At 31.1% G+C, this 22,553-nt stretch overlaps 3 protein-coding genes across 10 annotated transcripts; 1 reads left to right on the top strand and 2 right to left on the bottom strand.

The window, feature by feature from the left end:
• Nucleotides 1-1,483: 1,483 nt before the first annotated feature.
• LOC111313482 (uncharacterized) lies at nucleotides 1,484-6,984 on the bottom strand. 2 transcript variants are annotated; one of them, XM_022914169.2, is made up of 4 exons: nucleotides 6,738-6,984; nucleotides 4,132-4,416; nucleotides 2,794-3,378; nucleotides 1,484-2,700 (listed from the first exon to the last, which is right to left on the bottom strand). In XM_022914169.2, the coding sequence occupies exons 3-4, from the start codon at nucleotides 3,067-3,069 to the stop codon at nucleotides 1,579-1,581; spliced, it is 1,398 nt and encodes a 465-aa protein (XP_022769904.2). In that variant the 5' UTR covers nucleotides 3,070-3,378; nucleotides 4,132-4,416; nucleotides 6,738-6,984; the 3' UTR covers nucleotides 1,484-1,578. The 2 variants fall into 2 exon arrangements, with proteins under 2 accessions (XP_022769904.2, XP_089608741.1); XM_089752615.1 differs by having other exon boundaries at nucleotides 1,484-3,378.
• Nucleotides 6,985-7,088: 104 nt separating this feature from the next.
• On the bottom strand, nucleotides 7,089-8,410 carry LOC111314421 (wound-induced basic protein-like). Its single transcript, XM_022915769.2, has 2 exons — nucleotides 8,248-8,410; nucleotides 7,089-7,309 (listed from the first exon to the last, which is right to left on the bottom strand). The coding sequence occupies exons 1-2, from the start codon at nucleotides 8,316-8,318 to the stop codon at nucleotides 7,237-7,239; spliced, it is 144 nt and encodes a 47-aa protein (XP_022771504.1). The 5' UTR covers nucleotides 8,319-8,410; the 3' UTR covers nucleotides 7,089-7,236.
• Nucleotides 8,411-16,022: 7,612 nt separating this feature from the next.
• On the top strand, nucleotides 16,023-22,024 carry LOC111314419 (ethylene-responsive transcription factor-like protein At4g13040). 7 transcript variants are annotated; one of them, XR_016332627.1, is made up of 9 exons: nucleotides 16,950-17,093; nucleotides 17,208-17,298; nucleotides 17,461-17,573; nucleotides 17,817-17,947; nucleotides 19,332-19,416; nucleotides 20,579-20,759; nucleotides 21,282-21,403; nucleotides 21,484-21,752; nucleotides 21,847-22,024. XR_016332627.1 is itself a non-coding variant. In XM_089752668.1 (8 exons), the coding sequence occupies exons 2-8, from the start codon at nucleotides 17,243-17,245 to the stop codon at nucleotides 21,618-21,620; spliced, it is 825 nt and encodes a 274-aa protein (XP_089608794.1). In that variant the 5' UTR covers nucleotides 16,950-17,093; nucleotides 17,208-17,242; the 3' UTR covers nucleotides 21,621-22,024. The 7 variants fall into 7 exon arrangements, 5 of the variants coding, with proteins under 5 accessions (XP_022771503.2, XP_022771502.2, XP_089608795.1 ...); XR_016332626.1 differs by having other exon boundaries at nucleotides 21,843-22,024; XM_089752668.1 differs by having other exon boundaries at nucleotides 21,484-22,024.
• Nucleotides 22,025-22,553: the final 529 nt, after the last annotated feature.

The following is a 22,553-nucleotide window of genomic DNA, read 5'->3' as shown; positions in this document are numbered from 1 at the left end:
AGCCCTTTTTGCATTATCCTTCAATAAGGTGCAGCAACCAATTCCATTTGCCATGACGCATATACGAAACGTGCGCATTGATCTGATCATTGGATTTTCTAAGTTCTTTGGGCTCCAGAACCAACTAGAAAACAAATCGGTGCATCTTGGTACACATGACCAAAGGAATGGTGCTTTTTTGTTTTGAAGCCCATGAGAATTTTAACGACCACTCTGCCCTGCCATCACCATCATTCATCTCCCTGGAAACCATGCCATGTTAAGTTGAAGCACAAGGTTCTTGTCAGATAATTCAAGATAAACGACAGCTTGAGGCTGGGTTGCTAGTTTCATGTTGATCATCATTAGTTGAAGTATCAGGAAGGGTACCAATTCATTTTGAAACCAACAATGAGGACAGAACTCCATAGGAAGAACTGCCATATCTTTGTTAAACTGAAACAAAATCTTTGTTCTAAGAGGAGACGGGATGTACAAACAAGTGAATCTGATAGACTCCAGATGAAATCTACGTTATCATTCTTTCAATATTATATACTACTAATGCTTCTTGAGCACAAGATTTCAGCTATTTGGATGTTGACGTTTCCATGAAACTCTTAAGTCTTCTTTGTCATCAAATCAATTCTTGCTTCTTGATTCAAATACCCAATGAGTCAATTCTATGGATTCCATTTCTTTAAAAAGCTGTTGTTGGGTAGAAATATGTTTTTCTTTTCTTTTTCTTTTTCTTTTTTTCAAGCATAACTGAGCTGAGCACTGCAATCTGGAGTAAGATTGCATTTAATGCTCCATGGCCATCGCCAGCAAGTAGCAACCCAATTTGCTTGCTTAGCAAATAATCACTCCAGGCCACATATGGCCTCATATAACTCAAGGGCCCAAAAATTGGTAGATGATTGCTGAAAGAAATCTGATCTGAGATCCTAATTATTCAGGATAACTTCAATCTTCAGAAATGAATTATACCCTTCTTAAATTACTAGTAAAATAAGAGAGTAGATAGAAATCAAATTTTAAGCTGCAAATTTTCTATCAATAGCAGATTTGTAAGTACCAGTTAAGTTATTTATCAAAGAGTGAAAGATGGCAACTGTCGCCCTGCCTTGGGTGGTCCAGCAGGGAATCCTTAACAAATGAAAAATATCACTTGATGGATATTAGGTGAAACTTCCATTTGGCTGTCTCTTATCATATAGATTTCTATTATGCTATATGTGACATAAATTGAAGGGCCCTAAAACCAATATTCAGAAAAACAGGTTTGCTTTAGGGGATCAATGATTTTATGGATAATGATAAAGCACCTCTCTAGGCTTTTTGATGTAATACACCATTATTATTGCTATTTGTAAAAACTAAAAATCTATTGCACCACTCCACACTTAAAAAGAAACACAATAGGCAATTGTTTGTCTCACTTATCAACCCCATATAAGGGGGGAAAAAGAAAAAGAAAAAGAAAAAAGAGTTGCATGTCAAGTGGAACCAAGAACATATTTGCTTGTGATTTTTGAGAAATACACATATCCACTATTCTCATCATCAATCATAAGTTAATAAAAGGAAAATCAAAATTCATTTGTACCTTTTCTTGCCATGCCTGCTGCTAACATGGTGCAACCATCCAATCCCTTTCAGGACCTTGGAGATTTTAACAAGATTAGACCTTCCCATTCCCAGATTCATCTTCCCAGATGAGAACTTAAGAGCCTGTAAACAGCACAAGTGTCCATCCGAGTCTTCCTCATAGTCATCCTCATCATGATCGTAGTAGTACTCGTTGCCACCTTTCTTTCCTTTTTTTGAGCTGTTTTTCAGTTGTACCTTGTTGGAATCAGTTTCATATGTCTCCCAAAGCAAATCCATCCCTTCACCTCCATCCACATTGTGTCTCTCCTCGAAAAGCTTGCATGCCAATGTCCTCTTCCACTCCTTTACTTTGCTCATTGACCCGAAATTCCCTGGATTTGATCCCATTGTTTGGTAGTTGTCTGTAACTTTGGAATTGTAATTATCTCCATCGTTTTCCGTACTCCAATTAGCTCTGATCACTCTTTGGGAATTCACCATTGCTTTGGCAGCATGCTGCTCCCTGCCATTATCAGCACTCACTTTAGGATCACTTATTTTATTCCCCATTGCCTTGATTCCACTTCCCATGAATTCTTCTTCTTTTTGTTCCTCACCTTTATCTCCATCGTTTTCCGTACTCCAATTAGCTCTGATCACTCTTTGGGAATTCACCATTGCTTTGGCAGCATGCTGCTCCCCGCCATTATCAACACTCATTTTAGGATCACTTATTTTATTTCTCATTGCCTTGGATCCACTTCTCATGAATCCTTCTTCTTTTTGTTCCTCACCTTTATTGGACTCAACGCTTAGTGACTTGACTTCTTTTTCTCTCTTTTTAGACGACAAAGCTCCGACCCCCTCCTTTTCTTGCAAGAAGTCTTCAAAGATCTTCACTACTGCCTTTACCTGATTAGTTCCCGGACGCGTAATCTCCGCTGATTTTTCATCTAAAGTACCACTCATAAATGTTTCAGGTACATCTACACCCTTGTCAGTGGAAGCTTCAAGTTCAACCGCTTGCAAGCAATCTTCTTTGGCCTCCTGCATCTCCAAAACTTCAACGGGGGTTTCTGTAATTTCAAGAGTAGTTGACGTTTCAAACACGATCTTATACGCTTCAAGCTGTTCCAAGTATCCGAAGCCATCACTTTCATCGTCAACTTTAGACCTTAATGTTTCAACAAGTGTTTGGTAGGTAGTAAGTAGGAAACTTACCTTGGATTCTGGTAATTCGAGGTGGCACGAGCCAGCTGTGCTGACAAAGCTGGGAGTAAGAGTGAAAAAGGCAAGAAGCAAAAGAGTAGTGGTGGCAAAGAGGGGTGAAAGAAAAGAGAAAATCTTGAATAGGTAAGGAGAGAAGAAGATGAAGTAAGAGAAATAGAGAGGATGAGAGAGAACGAAAGAACAAAAGAGCATAAAGTCAGAGAGCAAAAGACTTGACAAGTGAGTTTTATTCTTGGCAGTTGTTGAAGCCAAAGAAAATTCAGACATCTTTTGGTGAAGCAAAAAACAGAGAACTAGCAGATGCTGATGGATGGGAACAGCCTAGCAGCGGAGGGAAAGAAGACTGAGGAGAGAGCGGCGTGAATAAAGGGAAGAGACTGAGGAGAGAGAGAGAGAGAGAGAGAGAGAGAGTAGAGAGTAGAGATTAACTAACATTTGACAAGAAATAAAAGCCACTTTGGAAACTTTCTCATGTCCTGTCCCACGTCCATAACCACCAACTTTATTATTATTTTTTTCTTCTATTCAGCTATGGTTTCGAGTTTATAACCAGCAAGGGACGTTTGAAGATGAACACTAATAAAATAGATTAATGGTTAGTTACAGGAGGCCAGAAAAAATTTAATTTGGCTTTCTTAACAATGAAATATCACAACTCTTTTATACCAGCAGATTTGTTCATCAGATATATATACATATATGAACATTGGTTCATGTTTTTGTCACTTTTTACCTCAAATTGATTTTAATATGGAAGGATAAATTTTATCAAATTACAAAGAATACTATCAATGAACTGCTAATCAGGTGATATTAACGTCAATTTTAAAATTAAAGATCTCAAGTTTAAATCATAGTCGTAGTCCAAGAGACAAATAACGAAGTTATTGAATATTCTTTTGAGAAAAATTTTGTTTCATATATATATATAAAAGACACGAACCAAATTCCTTAAGGTTATTAGCAAGCAACATATGCACACTGTCACCTGCACATGAAATTTACACTTGATTTTTATAATATCAGATGAAGACAAATTTGACTCTTTAAGCATAAAGCAAGGCGCCTTTTTTTTTTTTTTTTTTTTGGAAAAGAAAAGCTCCACTAGCTGTTATTAATATATGTTTAAGGAAAATTCAAGAGTATTGTTTCCCATTTTTTCCTTCCAGAAATAATAGTACAGTAATTCGTTTGACAATCTTACTAAAAAGATAAAACAGATATTATATTTTAATCTGCCCTATCCAAACAATGAATAATGATTTCATCAAACAATTGACAGAAGGACATTTTTTAATGAGAAATTATGAGTAATTGTCTGTACATTACCTGTCTGAAATGATGAAATTGGAACATGACAAAACCATTGACAGAAACAACCTCCTCCACTGAAAACCTTAACAGGACTCCTCATTAAAAGGCCAGATTAGAACTATTTTCACAAATTCAGCAGCATAAACCAACCCGGAATTTATAGATCAAAGATGGTCAACACCGTATCAACAATGTAACCAAAGTCACAAATTTTATTAATTCTTCTCGGGTTTAACTTCGCTAATTCTGTTCTCTCCCTGTTTTCCTGCTCAAATCTTTGGCAAAAATGGTTTCATCTTTCTGATCAGAGAAACAAAACGTCAATGAAAAACTAATATCCCGTCTTTTAAAGGGTGATCGAAAATTATGAGTAGAAATATAAATTTTATTCATATTCAATGAAATTTTTTATTTTTTATTTTGATAAAAATAGATATTGGGATAAAGATGGATAAGATTTTAAATTTTTATTGAGTATAAAAATTGAGTTAGAATAATATAATATATGTCCCGTAACTGTATCCTATATATATTTATTACATAAATTTTTTATTAAATAATATAATTTTATTATTTTAGATTAATAAAAATTAATATATTTTTATTGAAAATATATATTTATAAAAAAATTACTTAAACATACAAGATAAAAATTAAAAAAATAAATTTTATTTTTTATTTTTTAAAAAAAATTATGGATACAGAGATTACTTATACTCATTAAATATTCACAGAAATAAGAATAAATTTAAAATATCTATTGAGTATGAGGATAGGTGTCATTTAAAAATCTTGAAATGGAAATATGAAATGCTCTACCTTACCTATTAACATCTCTAATTATGGACACTCAAAACTCTATTTGGTTTATCTTATACCATTTTGAAATTGCTTCTAAATCTAATCTCATGAAAGTTTTTAATGCAATCTTAGAAACCCACATGAATATAATTTCATCTAACCAACTAACTCCATTAATCACTACCCCACACGATTTTGCAACCTAACAGAGAGTGAAAATACACAGTAGCTTTGAGTTGAAGATTAACTCCAAATTAAGTGACGGGGACACTTCATTATATGAGAATTAACTCTAATTTAATGAGTGGACAAGTAGTGGAGCAATTTGCTTTTATTAAAAAAAAAAAAAACGGCAGTCCAACGAGATGGATTAATGCAGGAGAAAATTTAATTTAATCTATAATAAATTAGTAAGGATTACTATTATTCTACATTGTGAAAAATAGTTAATTCATGACAATGTATAAATTTAAGGGTAAAATATATATCTTAGTCGCTCTGTTATGGTGGTTATGTTTTTAAAATGATCATTTAATTATTAATTTTTTTGATTTCATCACTTAAATTTAAGTAAAAAAATTTTTTTATCATTCAACCATTAATTTTTAATGATATGTTAACGTGACACTATCATATTATTATTTACATCAGCCATCAATATTTCACGTGATATGTCAAATAATATGATAGTACCATATGACACATGATCGTGCCCTTTCAGCACACTATTAATGATTATGATTGAGGTAAAAAAATACCTACTCAAATTAAATAATTAAACTAAAAAAAATTAATAGTTAAAGTGTCCATTTTAAAAACAAACATGTAATTAGGAGTTTAATTATATATTTTACTCTAAATTTAAATACATTTTTATATATTATTTAAGATAAACTAAATTTCAATGAAAATTATTATTTATGCACCATCATTGAATTTTATTTAAAATTTACAAATGAAATTAGAATGTTAGGAAATATTTATTTAATTATTACAATAATTTGATAAAATTTTTAAATATAATTTAATGAAATGTGTAATAATATTCAAACCCAAAGTTCCATCTTTTATGTATAAGATAGGATAAGAATTCTTGGAGTCAATATTACAATTAGCTGGGAGGAGACAAAAGGGGTGATCGAAGGTGATGGAGGTTGGGAGCTTGGATTGGGTGCACATGGTAAAGGCAGGCATTCATGGGCAATCAAGTGCAACGCCATGCATGCACCCCTTTGCTTCTCAGCTCAGCTTTGCATCCTTTAAAAGACCTAAATGTCAGTAGTTGTCGTTGTTTGGTTCTACCCTCTCTCTCTCAGAGGATGCTAATGTTAATGTGATTCTTTTCACACGCTTCCTTTGCCCATGTTTGACTACAAAAATCTTTCATTGTTCATTATAAAACATTCGCTGTCCCTAAGCGTTGGTGAAAAAGAAAGATGGCTTAGCAAAAAAAGATTTTAACAATTTTCTTTTCTCATTTCGTCGGAGTCAAAGATAACAATCTAATCAGATTTCTCACCATCTCTAGACCATTCGTCTGCCCTAAAAACAATTTCACCAAGCATTGTTTCTATTTTTACTATCATAAAGAGAAAGTACAACTTTCTTTAAAATTTTACTATTTATGTACTATTAAGACAGATCGAAACTACGGGAAAATACTAATTAAATTTCAACAAGGATAAAATCAAAACTTTTCTTAAGCTCATAGTTATTAGATACTAGTACCAGCAAAAAAAGGTTTTTAAGGAATTCAAGAATTTTCGTACTAGCTATATAGATAATAGTTCATAGTTGAACTAATGACACTTTATACTAACCTTGTTGGCTTCCAGGACATTGTTCGGAACACAGAATCCAAGCAAACTCTGAAGAGACATAGCAATTGAGATATCAACCCCTAACCTAACTCGAACTGAGTTTGTGATGGCATAAGAATCTAAAACCGTATGCATGTAAGCATTTCGCATAAAATCCATGTGCGACACAATTTATGAAAGTATGCCAACATCGCAAGGCAGATGCGTCTCTCCGTTGCCAATCCTAAAGCCCACTCAAGCCTAAAACCTGAAATTTCTTGATAGAATTAATTTCCTCATTGCAGATATATCAATGAATATTCCACCACAAATTGAAATAACATTCTGAAAAAACAGATAAGAAAAAGTTCATTCCACCTCAAACCAGAAAAACATTATCATTGCATTTTGACACATCCACAACATATTAGAGTTCTCATAACAGTTATCCTAGCATTTTAAAACATTTGATACCCTCTCCCATCCTAAAGCATACTAAATATTAAACCAAAGGCTCCTACTACTCTGTCATAACTGGCTTATTCTCACTTGCTTTGGGTTTCTGTTCCTTAGGCTTCTGCTCCTCCATTTTCCTGAAAGGTCAAGCAGCAGTTACATCCACACATTAAAAGTATGTCATCATAACAAAACCTTCTCTTACAATAAGATTTCAGCGAGTCAAGGTAAAATCCAAAGTCGCAGATTGTAAAATGATGCATAAGAAAACCACCACATAATCATCACTTATATAATAAGGCAAAAAACATGAGAGAAGAAATAAGCACTTAAAACAGTATAGCAAGCTAAACTAGCAAACAGAAACAGATCTTTCCTTAGAATTGTGAACACAACCACGTGAAAGAAATAATTCAGTGTTGTCGGTTAAAAAGAACTCGCCAGAAAACATGCTTCAGTGAGTGTCACAGAGAGAGCGAGAGAGCAATAAAAGTTTCCGAAGTTGTAAGCTGCTGCTGGTTATTGCATAGTGTCCAGTAATGAATAGAAGTTAAAGGTCATATAATTAGAAGCACCAGTTTCAGGAACCATAATTGTCAGAAGCATTTAAAAGATTATCAAGCAAATCCTCCTAATTTCAGATAAAATCAATCACACAATAAACCAGCTAGCTAAACGCTGTGCAAATAGAACCACATATTTCAACAAACTAGAGGCAAGCCATCTTGCCCTAAACATCAGATTCATGCCGCTCACAATCACAATCTTTCGAAAAGCTTTCATTCTAATCCGCTGCCAAATAGCTGGAAAACATATTTTTAAATAATTGAAATAAACATTTAGTATAAATTATCCTTGTCAAGTTTCAGCTGGAGTCAAAAGGAAGCACTTGATAAAATTTCCCCTTTGACCAACGCCGCCATTAAAATAGCTAATAGAGCTTTAACCTTTTTTTTTGTTTTTGCAACAACCATAAAATCAAAAAACCCATCACCGTTTCATACTTATTCAATCCCAATGAATATAACCATTCACGTTAATCACATTGAAAGATAACGAGAGAGAGAGAGAGAACCTCTTGTCGGAGGAGCCTCCCTTCTGGCTGAGGAATGAGCGGAAGAGAGGAGAATTGACGTCGTAAATCATTTTCCAAGGAAACCCTAGCTGACGCTCTCGCAGCTTTGTATAAACTTCGCTGTTAGAAATTAGAATAGAGGTAAGGATTTTAACCGCCTTTCATATCGGGACCTTCAATTATTATGGATTTTCAGATAATATTTAATTATTGTTGGGCCTTGCCCTTAAATCTGTTACGATTCGTGAGTTTCGGCTTTCGCATGGACTTTAACCCAAGTGACAGGCTCTTTAGAATAAAGCCCACGCCAAAGTTTATCACTTACTCTTTATTGAAAAAATGAAAAGGGTTAGAGCATGAAATTTTTGTTAGCTTAATGTTAAAATTTATAACTACTTTTTTATTTTATAGTTTAATGATTTGATTAACAAGTTTTCTATCATTTACTCTTTTCATTTTTCATATCAAATAAAATCTTATTATCTTTTAATAGAGAAATAAAAGTATTATCCTTTGATAATGTAATAAAAATTTTTTAAATATCGTGATATCATTTTATGATTGAACTCAATCAATCATACAATATAATTATAATGCAATATAAATTTCTCTCACCCTACCACCAAAAGACTCTTAACCTTTACTCATGAATACTATCTTGTATCTCTCATTAAATTATTAAATTTCTAATTTACTCCAAACCCAAATTTTAATAAAATTGAAATGTAAAGTATAAAAATTACATATAATTTTAATATTTTCAATCACAATTAATGTTACAAAAAAATAAAATTTACATAATAATATTCATATAATCAAATTACTTCTACCAATGATTTAATAAATTATGAGTGTTTTGATTATCATAGTTTTTTATTTTCGTTCTAGTTACTTAATAATATTTTTTAGCATTTATTTTTGCCAACATTTAATAAGAAGCTTTCATCTTTGTAATTTTATTATTATAAATCTCATCACGTTAATCTCATCATTTGTTAATTTTAGTATCAAACTGAGCCATAATGTTAAATAGTTTCATTATGAAAGAAAATTACCTAAATGTCAAAGATTCCATTTGTGAAGTAAAATTCCAAAAATGGTAAAAAATACTACTACAAGTAATGATCAAAAGAGATACTATTATTTGTATTTTTTTGGCTGATATGTTTCTAGTAAAAAAGTTTAATTATATGATATAGTGGTATTACGTTGAATTTTTAATTTTAATAATTAGAAATTAATCATTAATATTTTTAATTAAAAATTTTATTTTTATAAAAACAAAGAAAATAAACATTTAATTATGAAAAAATCTTCTTATACCATTGTAAAATTTTCAAAATTTACACCTTTTTCATAAGTTGATCTACGTACTTCAAATGGGTAATAAAAGTCAGCCATCATTGATCGTTTAATTACCTGTTTTTCCTCTCCTTCTTCCAAATTCTAAACTAACCATTATATATCATCCTGTTTTTTCTTTTCAGTTGCCTAAAATTTATCATTTTTAATATGCTTTTTATATTGCAAATTCAGCTAACAGGAACAGATTTTTGGATAAATCATAAAATGGAGAAATTTTTTTTGAAAAGCCTTCAATCTAAAGGCATTGTCTATAACAGATGATTGCTTGACGGTAACAAAATCTCACTCCTTTCCACTGCAACATTGAAATGGAAAGTTGACGCCATCATCCAACCACAAAGTAAATATGATAATTTATAATATTGTATCATATAAAATATTTTATATATTATATTTTATATAAATATTATATATTATAATTTATATTAATATAAAATATAAAAATTTAATTTTATTAAATTTATTTATAATTTTTTTAAAATTTTAAATTATATTATTTTTATATTTTTTATTTATATTATTTTTATATTATATCATCGTATTTTGAATTGTTACATCAGCGGTAAAACAAGCAGGCTAAACCGGATCATCCAAAACTCGGCGCACAGCCAAATCTACGTCCAGAATCTTCCATTGATAAAAAACTTTTTGTCACCAGTAACTTTAGTATCCACGTCCAATGATCACAGCCGTCCGATGCATTTAATTATAAAATATTAAATAAAAGCACGTGCCCTTCCCTCAGTGGACCCCATCTTCAATATTTCTTCTTGTTGTTTGACCACCAATCAAATTACAGCATGAAAAGTCAATCATCAAGCGGCTAGGCTACTGTCGGTACACGACATGTGTTAACACGTGTTTTATACGGTGGAATGGGCTATCTACCGCATTGGAATTGGATTGTTTTGTTGGTTTTGACAAGGTTTTAGTTTCTCCACTTTTAGGCACCGTTTTAGAAACGTCACTATAGTTAAGTCTGTGTTTTATGACTAAACTTTTATTTATTTAAGGCGTTGATACGTACGTGTAACACTGTCAACATGTCTCGTGCTGAATACCTGATTTTTTTTTTTTTAAGTCAGTATGTTATTCTAATCGTATTTGATCGCAATAGTTAAGTTTGACCTACATATAATCAAATAAATAAGATTTATTTTCGTAATTAATTCTATCTATTTTTTGGGATTAATCCCAATTTGTAACTATTGTATCCTAATCTTCAATTGTAATTTTCATCTATCTTAATTTTTTAAAAAAGTTCAGAATTTAATATAAAATTTTACATGCGTGCAAATGAAGTAAATATGAAAAAAAAATGTTTTCCTTATATATAGAATCCAATTAGAGAATAGATTATAAAATTATTATTGGTACATGGGAGTTAAGCCAGTTTAATCTGTTTGTTTTTATATATATAAAATGATTTTTGGCCTACGTACCTACTAATGATGTCTTAATCATAACTGGTTGAACCACCTATTTAATTAATTAAAGTGCAGTGAATCAAGTATTTCATGCAGGCTTTGTGTTAAAAGTAAGAAAATAGATTATGCCCTTTATTGTTTTTTGTCCTATAATTGTTTTTCTAGCCAACTGACTTTTCAAAATGTCTTCTGAATCTTTCAACTGGTTAACGGAGTTAATTTCTTCATGTTTTACATCAAGATAAAGAAAGCTCAAATTACAATGGCTCTCAGGTATTAAAGCATTGTTGGAGAGTAGACTTCAGTTGTCAGGATTTGATCATCTTCTAGGTCTCCTTCTCACTTGGTCAGATTATCAACTTGATGAATTTTTTACAAGAAAATTAGATAGAAATAGAATTATCATCAATGACATTTGGTTACCTGCTTTTGCACTCTTATCTGGAATTTCTTTCGCTTGAAGAGTCTGATCACTGACCAGCTTTCATTCAGCTGCTGAAGTAAGTTAGTCAATCCCCTCCCAATCCTTTCAAATTCTTCAATTATTGGACAAGGCACCTTGGGTTTATGAAAATTGTAGAAAACTTATGGCGGATACCTATTTCTGGCATTCCCATTTCCCATGTCCATTTTGCTTAGAAAACTGAAAAAGGTTAAAACAAGAGTTGAGAAGTCTTTGGCATTATGAAAAATGACTTCAAAATGACATTTAAATAGTTAAAACCTAACAACTTTATAAAAAAAAAAAAAGTCTCAAATTCGAATTTTGTGATGAATAAGATTGGAGAACAAAGAAGCATACATAAAAGGCCGCCTCCAATTTTCTAATATAGATTCATATACATATAAAAAAAATAAAATAAAATTTAAATATAGTCTTTGTAACAGGTATAGGGAATGCAAACTTCAAGTTTGCATGAAATATACGTTGTATACAGTGTATGTGAGTGTGTGTATATATATATATATATGGCTAAAATATATTTATTTGGATAAAACCCAGTTTTGAACTTTTAGTAGAAAAATGATCATGTGTATAATTCTGACCTTGAAGGCACCTATATATATATATTTATATTTCCTCCATGGACAATTTCAATTTGCAACCTTCAATAATTTTATACTAACTACCCAGCAAGAAAAGTCTATGATGTGGAACCGGGGGCACGCTTTCGTTACTAAGCCACCAACCCATATTAAAAATCTCATGGCCATCCCAACTTCAAATTACTTTACCTCACTCTCATTACGTGAGTTCTTTGAGAGTTAAAAAAAAAAAAAAAATTCTTCCAAGTTTATAGAGAAAAATAAAATTTCTTTTCAGGACTTATGACTTTCCTTTTATAATCTCATGCCCGAACTTGGTTTTCTTATGACCCATTGAACTTCACATTGCATGTATTTCAAGGACAGTGAGTTATAACTCATAAGCCAGAACAAAAAAAAAAAGAAGATGAATAGCCAAACCTTGATGTGACAATTGATTTTTCTTTTTCTCACGAGAAACAAAGGGAAAAAAGTATAAAAAAGGAGCTTGGTTCTGTTAACTGGTCAGTAAATTAGCTTCCCTATTATAAATTCTTGGAATCTATATATCAACCATAAAAAGCTTGGAATATATATATGAAGTTAATGGCGGAAAAAGGCTTTAGGGTTGAGGTTGGCGGGACATTATCCACACAGCTTGTATGGCAGGCCGCCCATCCAATCAGAGCACCGTCGGTGCCCTCGCTCGCTACCAGGTACCAACCAACCCACACCACACTATTAATAATTTCTCTTAGCCCCTTTGTCCACCCTTTGCTTTCCCCATTTTCTCCTCTCTTCTCACCCCTTTACCCGCCAGCTTGGCTTATAGTGTCATATGACATGATTGCCCTCCATTCCAATTAACCACATCACATTCTCTAAACTCCAATTCTTGACTTTTAAATCTGACAGTAAATATTTTTGTTCTTTGGATTGGCCAAAACAAGAAACAACACATTTGAGTTGGCTAGCAAAGCCACCGGGACCAGTAAATTGATGGGTACTCTGTTCAGTTTCACAATGTGTAATGTAAGAATGGGTTTGATGTTATAACCTTAAGCTTGGTCTAAGTACCTCTAACAAATCCAAAATCATTATGCACACATGTGGTAGTTTTCCAGCAGAAGAAATTCAAGGAACTTGATGTGACATGTTGATTTTTAAATTGTATGATGATTTCCAGCTAGCCATATATGAAATTCTTTGAAAAATAAGAGGCTTGAGTCGTTTGACCAACATTTAGTTTCATTTTTGTTATTCCGTTTTAAAATATTTGTCATGTATTAATTTTTACAAAGTTAAAAAAATTTTGATTTTAATGTATTTAATATTAAATTTTAAAATTTTTTATAAAATTAAAATTTCATGATTTTAAATGTCAAAAAATAAAAAATTGATTAAAATAATTTTAAAATATATAAAAAAAATAAGACGTAATTTTAAGACATCATAAAAAAACTGGAACACAAGGAATATATGGCTAGCAATTTTATGCCCTAGTAAGAAAATAATAAGGCTTAACAAGGGCTAAGGAAAAAGTCTCAAATTTTTTAACTCTTTTAAGATTTATTTTAACATTGTTATTAAAAATAGTTTATACTTTTAAAATTTATTTTTGACATAATTTTAATGCTAAACAATATAAAATATGATTTTTTAATTTAAAATTTTGATTTGTCAATCTAAATAAAAAAAAACTCTTCAAAGAATACGTTTAGTGAAAACTATGTTTCAAATAAAAAATTATTAAATTATTCATACATTTTTAATATTTTAATATTTTATAATTTTGTTTAGATAGTTTAATTTCTCACAACACTTTTTTACAATAATATCAAATACTTTAAATTTTTAATCACTTTTTTAAACGGATTTTTTTATTTAAACTTTTTTAATTGTGATAATAATACTAAATTAATTTAATTTTTAAAGTAAATACTAAATAGAATTAGTGTTCTTTTCCTCTTTAAAGTGCCGTAATGATATCACTTCTCCTTCCTAATTCGCAAAATAATTCATGCTTCAAATTCACCTAGCTATTATCTTAAAAAGGAAAGGTGAAAACCAAATGACAGCGGGAGAATTATATTTATAATTTATTTTTTATAATTATATAATTATTTAATTATAGCAATAGTTATATAAAATTCTATTATTTATAAATGTGAATATTTATTTTGAATTTTGTATAATTTTAAATTATAATTAATTAATTATAATATAATAATTATAAATAATATGGAACAAAATATTTAAAGTCATTATGCAGCATGAGCAAACGCTCATCCTAATTGAAAAAAAAAAAAAAAAGTTAGCCCTATAAAAAGAATATTCCTTTTAGCCTATCATTAAAAGTGATTGTAATAACTGCTTGATTAAGATGTGATCGCATTCAAAAAGAATATTTAGTAATAACAAGATTAAAATATTTAAAAAGCTTCTGAATTATTTTATTTTTTTAAATAAATTATTATATTTTTATTGTAATTAAATAAATTTTTTTTATTAGTATTTAGTATTTATTTAAAATTTTATTTTAAATAAAAGATTAATTTATATTAAAACTTATTTAAGAAAAAATAAAAATTATGTATTTATTTATTTACAAATTAAAAATTAAAAGTTAAGGGTTTATATAAATTAGGGATATTAATGGATAAGATACAGGACGAGTAAAACATTATCCATCCACATTCTTATATTTAAATTTTTATATTATATTCATTCCGTTTAAATTAAGAATGTCAGTAGATAAAGTATAAAACGAGTAGAGTATTCCCCATTATAATCGCCATCTTTATCTCTAAATCTTTATATTTTATTCATTCTCATACAGACACTCAATAGGTATTTTTAATGTATTTTCATATTTATTTTCGTAAATATTTAATGAGGATGATTAATCATTGTACTGATGGCTTTAAATAAAAATAAAAACAAAATTTTTATTTTTATCTTGTATATTTACATAAATCTTATAAATATATACTAATATATTTTTAAATAAAAAATATTATTTTAATTAATCTAAAATAATAATTTATGTTATTTAATAAAAAAATTTATTTACTAAATATAAATAAAAATATGTAGGATAGGGATATAATGTGAGTGCAATATTACCTATATTCCTGTTCCAAATAAAATTTAAAATCATATACATCTTTATTTTTATCCCCACAAAGTAATATTTATTTTCACTCTCATTTTGATAAAAATTTGAGTTTTTATTAGAAATGAATAACATCAACATTTTTGACAAAGTTTAAGGAAATTTTTGTTTTATTTTAATCCAATAATAAGTATGACATTTTGTACAAAATAATCTCAATAATTTTTTTAAAGGAAGACAATATAATGAGACAAATATTATTTTAAGCCACATTAATCCTATTTATCCTTTTAAATATAAGTTTTACTCTTATATCTAATTGTCTCTACGACTTTGTTTTCTAATTTGCTAAAAAGAAAGCCAATATTCCATATCAACCTATTTAAAAATAAACAAAAACAGAAAAATAAAATTGAAAATATTAGCTCATACTAATTCTTTGAATTAGTGATTATTACATACATTTTAAGAATTTTTATAATAGATCGAAATATGTTTAAAAAATTTATTTGGATTTAATTTTTTAAAAATAATTTAAAAATACATTCTCTCACATCAGCTTATTACATTCAAGACATTATTCCATATGATTGATAAGGAAATGAAGCTTTTTTTTTTTTGGTTGTCAATTGGATATGGTTTCCTTCTTTAAGAGAATAATACACTAAAGAAATAATCCAGCTTAAAAAAAATATATCATATAAAATCAAGAGGGTATTTAGGGAAATCTAAAGCAATGTGGTATTTGGAAAGAAAGAGAGGGGCAATAGAGGAATCATGGTTGACTACAGACGTTGTCCTTTTCGTATTCAACTTTCTTTCTCTCTCCAAAGACTTGGCCTGTGGCTCGGCTGTTGCCTTTGTTTGGCCTTGCTTTGTTTTGATTTTTTTTCCTATCTCTCCCACCGGCATCTCCACCACCCTTTCATTAATAAAAAAAAAGGGCTTTCACTCAAAACTCAGCAAAGTTTAACACAAAAACAAACAAACAAAAGGTGGTAGATGCATGAGCCACCACCACAACAACACCAGCACCAACTCCTTTAAAACACTGTTCTTTTCTTTCGCCATTTTCCTTCCTTCCCTTACCAACAAAAAATCCTGAATTTTTTTTACCAGATTTTAGTTTTGACCTTAGAAAACCCGTGTTTCTCTCTTTGTTTCTCCTCGGTTTTTACACTGTGTCAACCACCACCTTTTCTTTCTCTTTTTCAGGTACCAAACACAGGATATGACCAATGACTTTTCTTTTTCGTCTATTTATTTATCTTCTTCTTTGTAATGGGTGGTTTTTGAGGTTCCTGGTCCTGGAGTCATGGCCATTTTTGGCTTTGATGGGCTTGAAGGCTTTGGCTTTGTGGATTTTTTTCCTTTTTGATTTTTGTGTGTTTTGGGGTTTGAGTTTTGTGTTTGGTCTTGTTTTTTTCTCTGCCTCTGCGTCCATGAAGGTGGTAGGTTGGTGGGGTTGACTTATTTTCCACGGAGAGATAATTGGGATTTTTCTTAGGCAGACTTATTGGACATCTATGTTAGTTTCAAATGATGAAAGTTTTGGCTTTACTTTAGGCAAATTATGATGAATTTATCTTTGTTTTTTTTTTTACATAAAAAATTATGGCTGAGCTTTATGTCACCTTGCCGCCTTATCCGGAGCCTGGTTAACTTTTAGAAGTTAATACCATTTCATATGAATAGGGGGTGACTAAAAGCGCTTCATGCGATTTGCATTGGTTTGTTCATATTATTCTCTAATTCCATTTATGAATGATTTCTGTTTTACCAGCATCAACTCTGTTGTCGTTTTTTAGAAATCTAATCACATGGGATTTAGCCCCCGCTTGTCAATGTAGCATTATTGAACTCAAACGTACGTGATGATGAGAAAATAGTTGGTTGTCAGCCAACCGAATTCTGTAAGAAGTACTTGTGGTTGATTTTAATATTTGATATCAAAAAGTTGATTAACGTATGGGAATTTCACCTGGTAATTCCATTTTCCTTGAATTTTTTTTGTCTAAATCGCATAGGTGCGTCAGATTTCTTGAATTGACTCTTTGTTTTGATGGCTTTCCTTGTATCTGTTGACGTTTTTCTCCTTTTGCTATATAACTATGATAGGTGATATCTTGTTTACTCATCTTATAATTCTGTTTCCTATATCGCTCAACTTTTTGTTTTTATCTGCCATCTTGTTCATTTTCTGATATATTCTTCTTTAATGTTTTGTCATTTTCAAATTGTCTAATCCACTTCTAACTCGCCCATCTTTGGTAATATTAGGCGCACAAACACAGGGATAAATGCAAAGGACGATCAACTAAACCATTGTTCATTGATTAAAGGATTGGCAATGGTAAGCTTACGCAGACGCAAGCTCCTGGGACTCTGCGCTGGTAAGCTTTGGTTGAGATGTATTTTATTTTGTATGATTAATTGCTTCTATTGATAACAATGAGTAGGAACATTTACTATAGTATGTACTATTATGTAAAGTGTTTCCTTCAATTCTTTGCTTTTGTGTCTTTTAGGGTCAGCGTGTTTGAGTGAACTACGAGTTACTTATATAAAATGTAATGGAACAAGTTCTAAATTATGCTTGAATAATTTCATTCACCAAGTTTGGTGACCTTTTTTAGGGAAGAGTTCCTTTCTGACTCCACTTCCTAGATTTTTTGATAATGGATATGCTCCTGAAAATTCAAGTCGGAATGCAAAATCAGTCAGTGTGCATCCCATGCCTTCAGATTCCATCAACCACATGCATGGGGTAAGAATGCATTATTAATCAATCGATCAGATATAATGTCAAATGTTTTCACGATTTTACTTTGAGTTCTTGGTTGCATTGATATGAGTTGATTTTATATTACTATTTCTTTTACCATTTTGTATGAACTTAGCAGCTTACAGAGATTCTTTTTATCTTTTTGCCCCTGGGCTATGGATGCTTGCCTTAATATTATTGACCACTTTGACATATTTATAGCATCCAGCATCTTCAATGACCAGCATGCATAGAACGCACAAGAGTGGCTCTGGGGTGTCAGGTTCATTATGTGTTCTTGAAAAATAAAAAGAAGAGAGGAAAGGATACGCCATTATGGGTCTTCAATCATAGTTCATTTCCCCTTTCTTTTAAACCTCTGCCAATCTTAAACTGGTCTTGTAACTTAGCTTTGTCTATAATTATATATTTACTGGTGTGTTTTTCACAATATAATGATTCTAGGAGTGAGTCATTTCATCCCCCTTTGTCCACAAAAGGGGAAAAGGAAAGACCATCTGTCATTATGGAAGAATTTCTTCTTCCTTGTAGTGGATCTTGTTTAATTCCATGTTTTAGGAAGGATTGGTAATATGCAATAACGCAAACATGAAAGAATGTATCCTTAGTTGATAATTACTGACAGAGATTACATTTTATCTTCATCATTGTTTTGCTATCTATATTTTCATGGTAGCTGGTCACATCTGCATCTTTTCATGTGATTGGCCAATCTTCATGGTTGGTATGGTGGTTATAGTTATGTGAATGTCCAAGCCATTTGTTGGTGGCATGTGTGGTTATGTTATATAGCAGTGAGCTAAAAGGTGGATCCATGAGAATAAGTATGACATGGTATATGCTACTTGTTTTGACTCGTTTAACTGAGCTGGATATGGAGGAATGAAAAGGATATGATGAATCCATTAACTGTTGATGTTTGGTCAGTCATGGCATCCTGGGGCATCCATTCTTATTAAAAAGTTTATTTAATGTCTCGTGGTTTCTTTTTGAGCTAGAATCACTGGGTAAATACTAAATAGTCAGTTGTCAATTAAAACGGTATTTAAGTGCCCTTGTTTTTAGCATACTGGAACTCTATTCTTGATTAAGAGTTGCTTTAACTTGTAAGGTAAAAAAGTGCAGTTCAGAATCTGTTTCATTGTTTGTGTAAACCCTTTCTGTAATTTTAATTCATATATATATATATATATTTGCTATTTTTGAGTTTATTTAATTGGCATGGATCCAAATGAAAGTTCTTTGTAAATTTATTAAATGATTCAGGTTTTTGATGTCATGATAGATAAATACAATGTGGCATGTACTGTTTAATTTCTGTTTTTTGCTAAACACTTACATGTAACTATTTGATACTGTTTCTCAGAAAAGCATTGCTAAGGGTGGCTCCGGATCATCAAATGTTTCCGCTTATGGTTCATCAAAAGAGCATCATAATCAACCTTTTCCAGGTTTGTCTCTTTGGAAACACGTGTTCCATATGTTTGTTAATTTTGATAAAGCTGGAAAATTTTTACTTGTTTATGACTTGCTGTTGGTCTTTCCTTCCTTTCTCCCCCCTCCTTAACTTTCTTCTCTTTACATGTCTATTTTAGTAAGATAGAAAATGAACAAAAAATATAGTGCCTTTCTCTCACTTCCTTTGTCTCTGATGCATGTACAAAACACAAAAAATTGGGTAATTTTAATGAAATAGAGAAATTGCATACAAGAAGGAAGTCAGTTGAAAATTTATGTTTTATAAGATGATATTAATGGGTTTCCAGCTTATCAAATTCCTGATGCAGCTGATCTGAAAAGGTAAATTGGCTGGCTATATGTGCTCTTTTGGGATTAATGGAATCTAAGCATTTGGAAATACTAGCTTATACTCATTGATGAGTTTTATGTCATGTTTGTTTACTATTCCTCCATGTTCAGATTTAAATGGCTAGAAAGAAGTGCATCCCTGCCCTATTTGCATTTATGATGGTAAAGCCTGTATTGATATTGAGATGGTTTAATTATGTTGTGCAGATTATGCTAAAACCCTCCAAAAGCTTACTTCTTTCCTAATGCCCTTTGCTTTCTTGCTTTCCGTTCTTGCCTCTCACTAATTGTTGTGTATCCCAGAATTGAGGCCAGCATATAAGCTTTATACATGTGCATAGGAAGAAAAATAAAATTATTGTACAATTTATTCGTCAAAGTTTCATAGTTGCGACAACATTAGTTCAAGCAGGACAGTACGGGAAACTACTGTCTAGAGAATCAACGATGTGAAATGATGCTATCAAAATGACTTGATCTGCAGTTATTTTGTGTGCAAATTGGGACTGTTTTATCTTATGTATTAGAATCCTGTTGATGTGTGCATTTTGGACTTTTCTTTTTATCTTCAATTGGGGCTATGTTAGAGTTTGCTTGTGATAAATGTCATGTTTGACATAAATACATAAGCAATTATCGGAAGAGAGTTTTTAACCCCTATTTAATGTCTCTCAGAACTGAGTTCATGCCATGGTGCTTCCAGATAAAACATGTCATTACTCATCAGCATCAAAATCTGATTCTGGGAGCCATTTTAATTTCTACATTTCGACTGATGCCCATGTACAATTTTATTATCTGTAGGACAACCAATCAAACGCAGGAAGCGACACAGGAGGAAGCATGTTCAAAACCAAGAACCATGTCTAATGAGGGGTGTATACTTCAAAAATATGAAATGGCAGGCCGCAATAAAAGTTGACAAGAAGCAGATTCACTTAGGAACTGTTGGTTCTCAAGAAGAAGCTGCCCGTCTATATGACAGGTAATAAGTTGGCTTTTATCTTGCTTGTAATGATTGCTACTACAATTTGTCTAGAAACTCTTATCACTATTTGTAGTACAAATATTATTGTTCAGTAGCATGAAGTATGAAGGTTGGATAAATTAATATAAATACAAAAAACTTTAAGCTTTATATGTAATAGTCTGATAAGAACATTGAATTGCTAAAAGAACAAGTGTTATTCATTTATTTTCATACTTGCCATGGTATGAGGTAAAATTGTTCTTCTTCATGTTATTAATGAATTTCTTTGAAAGTCTTCATGTGTATTGATGATAAATACAATAAAAGTGCTTTACATATACAAATTAGACAAGAACATGAGATGGTATGTATGAAAAAGTTGCCAAGGTATATATGATGCCTAGCCTCTCTATGTAAAGGATTAGTAAACAGCTATATAACTTACTGTCTTACAGTCTTACAGTCTTACAGAGTAGTTATATTGATAGATAGACTGAGGGATGTTGAAACTCATTGGTAGATATTTTTTGTCTGTAGAGCTGCTTTCATGTGTGGAAGGGAGCCTAACTTTGAGCTACCAGAGGAGGAAAAGCAAGAGCTTAGGAAATTTAAGTGGGATGAGTTTTTGGCATATACTCGCCGTTCAATTACCAATAAAAGTAACCTTTTCTTTATGGTTTCTAACCTTATTTTCTTGGCTTTTATAATTTAGATATTAATTTAAATGATGATATTACAGAATACAAGCGAAGGCTTGGGGTTGAACCAAAAAGGAGGTCTGAACCTGCGATGGAGAACAGTGACTGGGACAGCAAACAAGGAGTCAATAGCTTCTCAGCTTCAGAAGAAGTGGGGCCAGACTCTTCAGCTTCATGAAAAACAATGGTTTGAGAGTGAGGCTGAATAATCTGGTTTCAGTAATTAAATTCTAGTTGCATGTTCTCCATTTTTGGGTGTATAAAAGGCCCCTATTAGAGCGAAGTAGTATATAGATTTCATTATCTTCCGGTAAGCAGATACCTATAGTGTTTAACCCCGTAATAAGTGGTAAATATTAGTTGCATTATTACCCTGATCATGAATCACCATTGTTGTTAGACAGATGAAAGGCATGCAAAGATAGGGAGTGCCTTTGTTTTGTTTAATTTTCCCCCAAGCAGAAGCCAATCCAGAACTTGTTTTAAGGTCATTGTTGCTGTCCATGTAGAGCAAAATGCAGAATGCTCGAAAAACTGTCTCCAACAAGTATTAAAAATCCGTCCTAGTTACGAGCATGCCAATTGTACTCTTGTCTCTATGGTTCCATCCGCTATTACTGTGGGAGACGCCGGGGGTTCCTGTCCTGCTCGGGTTGCCCTGTCTTTGAAATTTCTGTGTTAAAAGTATAAAAATGTAGAGTAAAAGAAAGTTGGTGTACTGTGCTCAAGAAAGATTTTTTTTTTTTTTTTCACACCTATCTTTGCATTACAGCTAAAGAATTAAACCAAAATTTCTTTTAAAAAAGAAACTATAACGGTCTATTTGTTTCACTAAATTAACTTTAAAAAAAATATTTTGGAAAAAATATTTACAATTTTTTTGAAAAAATTGAGATTTTTGGTTATTGGAATTAGTCAATGAAAACTATTTTTGTTGTTTAGTTGTTTTCTAAAATTTTTTAAAAATATTATTCACATTGTTATTAAAATATAAAAAATTATTTAATAAAAAAATATATTAAAATTATTTATTACTATATTTATTAATATTAGAAAATAATTTTCTTTTAATAATCATATTTAATATTAAAATATTATATTAATATTAAAC

Source organism: Durio zibethinus, chromosome 23 (genome assembly GCF_047325235.1).
Source record: "Durio zibethinus cultivar Kanyao isolate XHJ-2024 chromosome 23, ASM4732523v1, whole genome shotgun sequence".
NCBI classification, from domain to species: domain Eukaryota; kingdom Viridiplantae; phylum Streptophyta; class Magnoliopsida; order Malvales; family Malvaceae; genus Durio; species Durio zibethinus.
This window is presented reverse-complemented; position numbering and strand designations above follow the sequence as displayed.

Bases quoted from the DNA above. Each gene is read 5' to 3' on its own strand.
- LOC111313482 (XM_089752615.1), bottom strand. From the start codon at position 3,069: ATGTCTGAATTTTCTTTGGCTTCAACAACTGCCAAGAATAAAACTCAC.
- LOC111314421 (XM_022915769.2), bottom strand. From the start codon at position 8,318: ATGATTTACGACGTCAATTCTCCTCTCTTCCGCTCATTCCTCAGCCAG. The intron at 7,310-8,247 runs GTTCTCTCTCTC...TTGACCTTTCAG, and splicing joins GGAGGCTCCTCCGACAAGAG to GAAAATGGAGGAGCAGAAGC.
- LOC111314419 (XM_089752668.1), top strand. From the start codon at position 17,243: ATGGCTTTCCTTGTATCTGTTGACGTTTTTCTCCTTTTGCTATATAAC. The intron at 17,299-17,460 runs GTGATATCTTGT...TGGTAATATTAG, and splicing joins TTGCTATATAACTATGATAG to GCGCACAAACACAGGGATAA. The intron at 17,574-17,816 runs GTAAGCTTTGGT...GACCTTTTTTAG, and splicing joins GCTCCTGGGACTCTGCGCTG to GGAAGAGTTCCTTTCTGACT.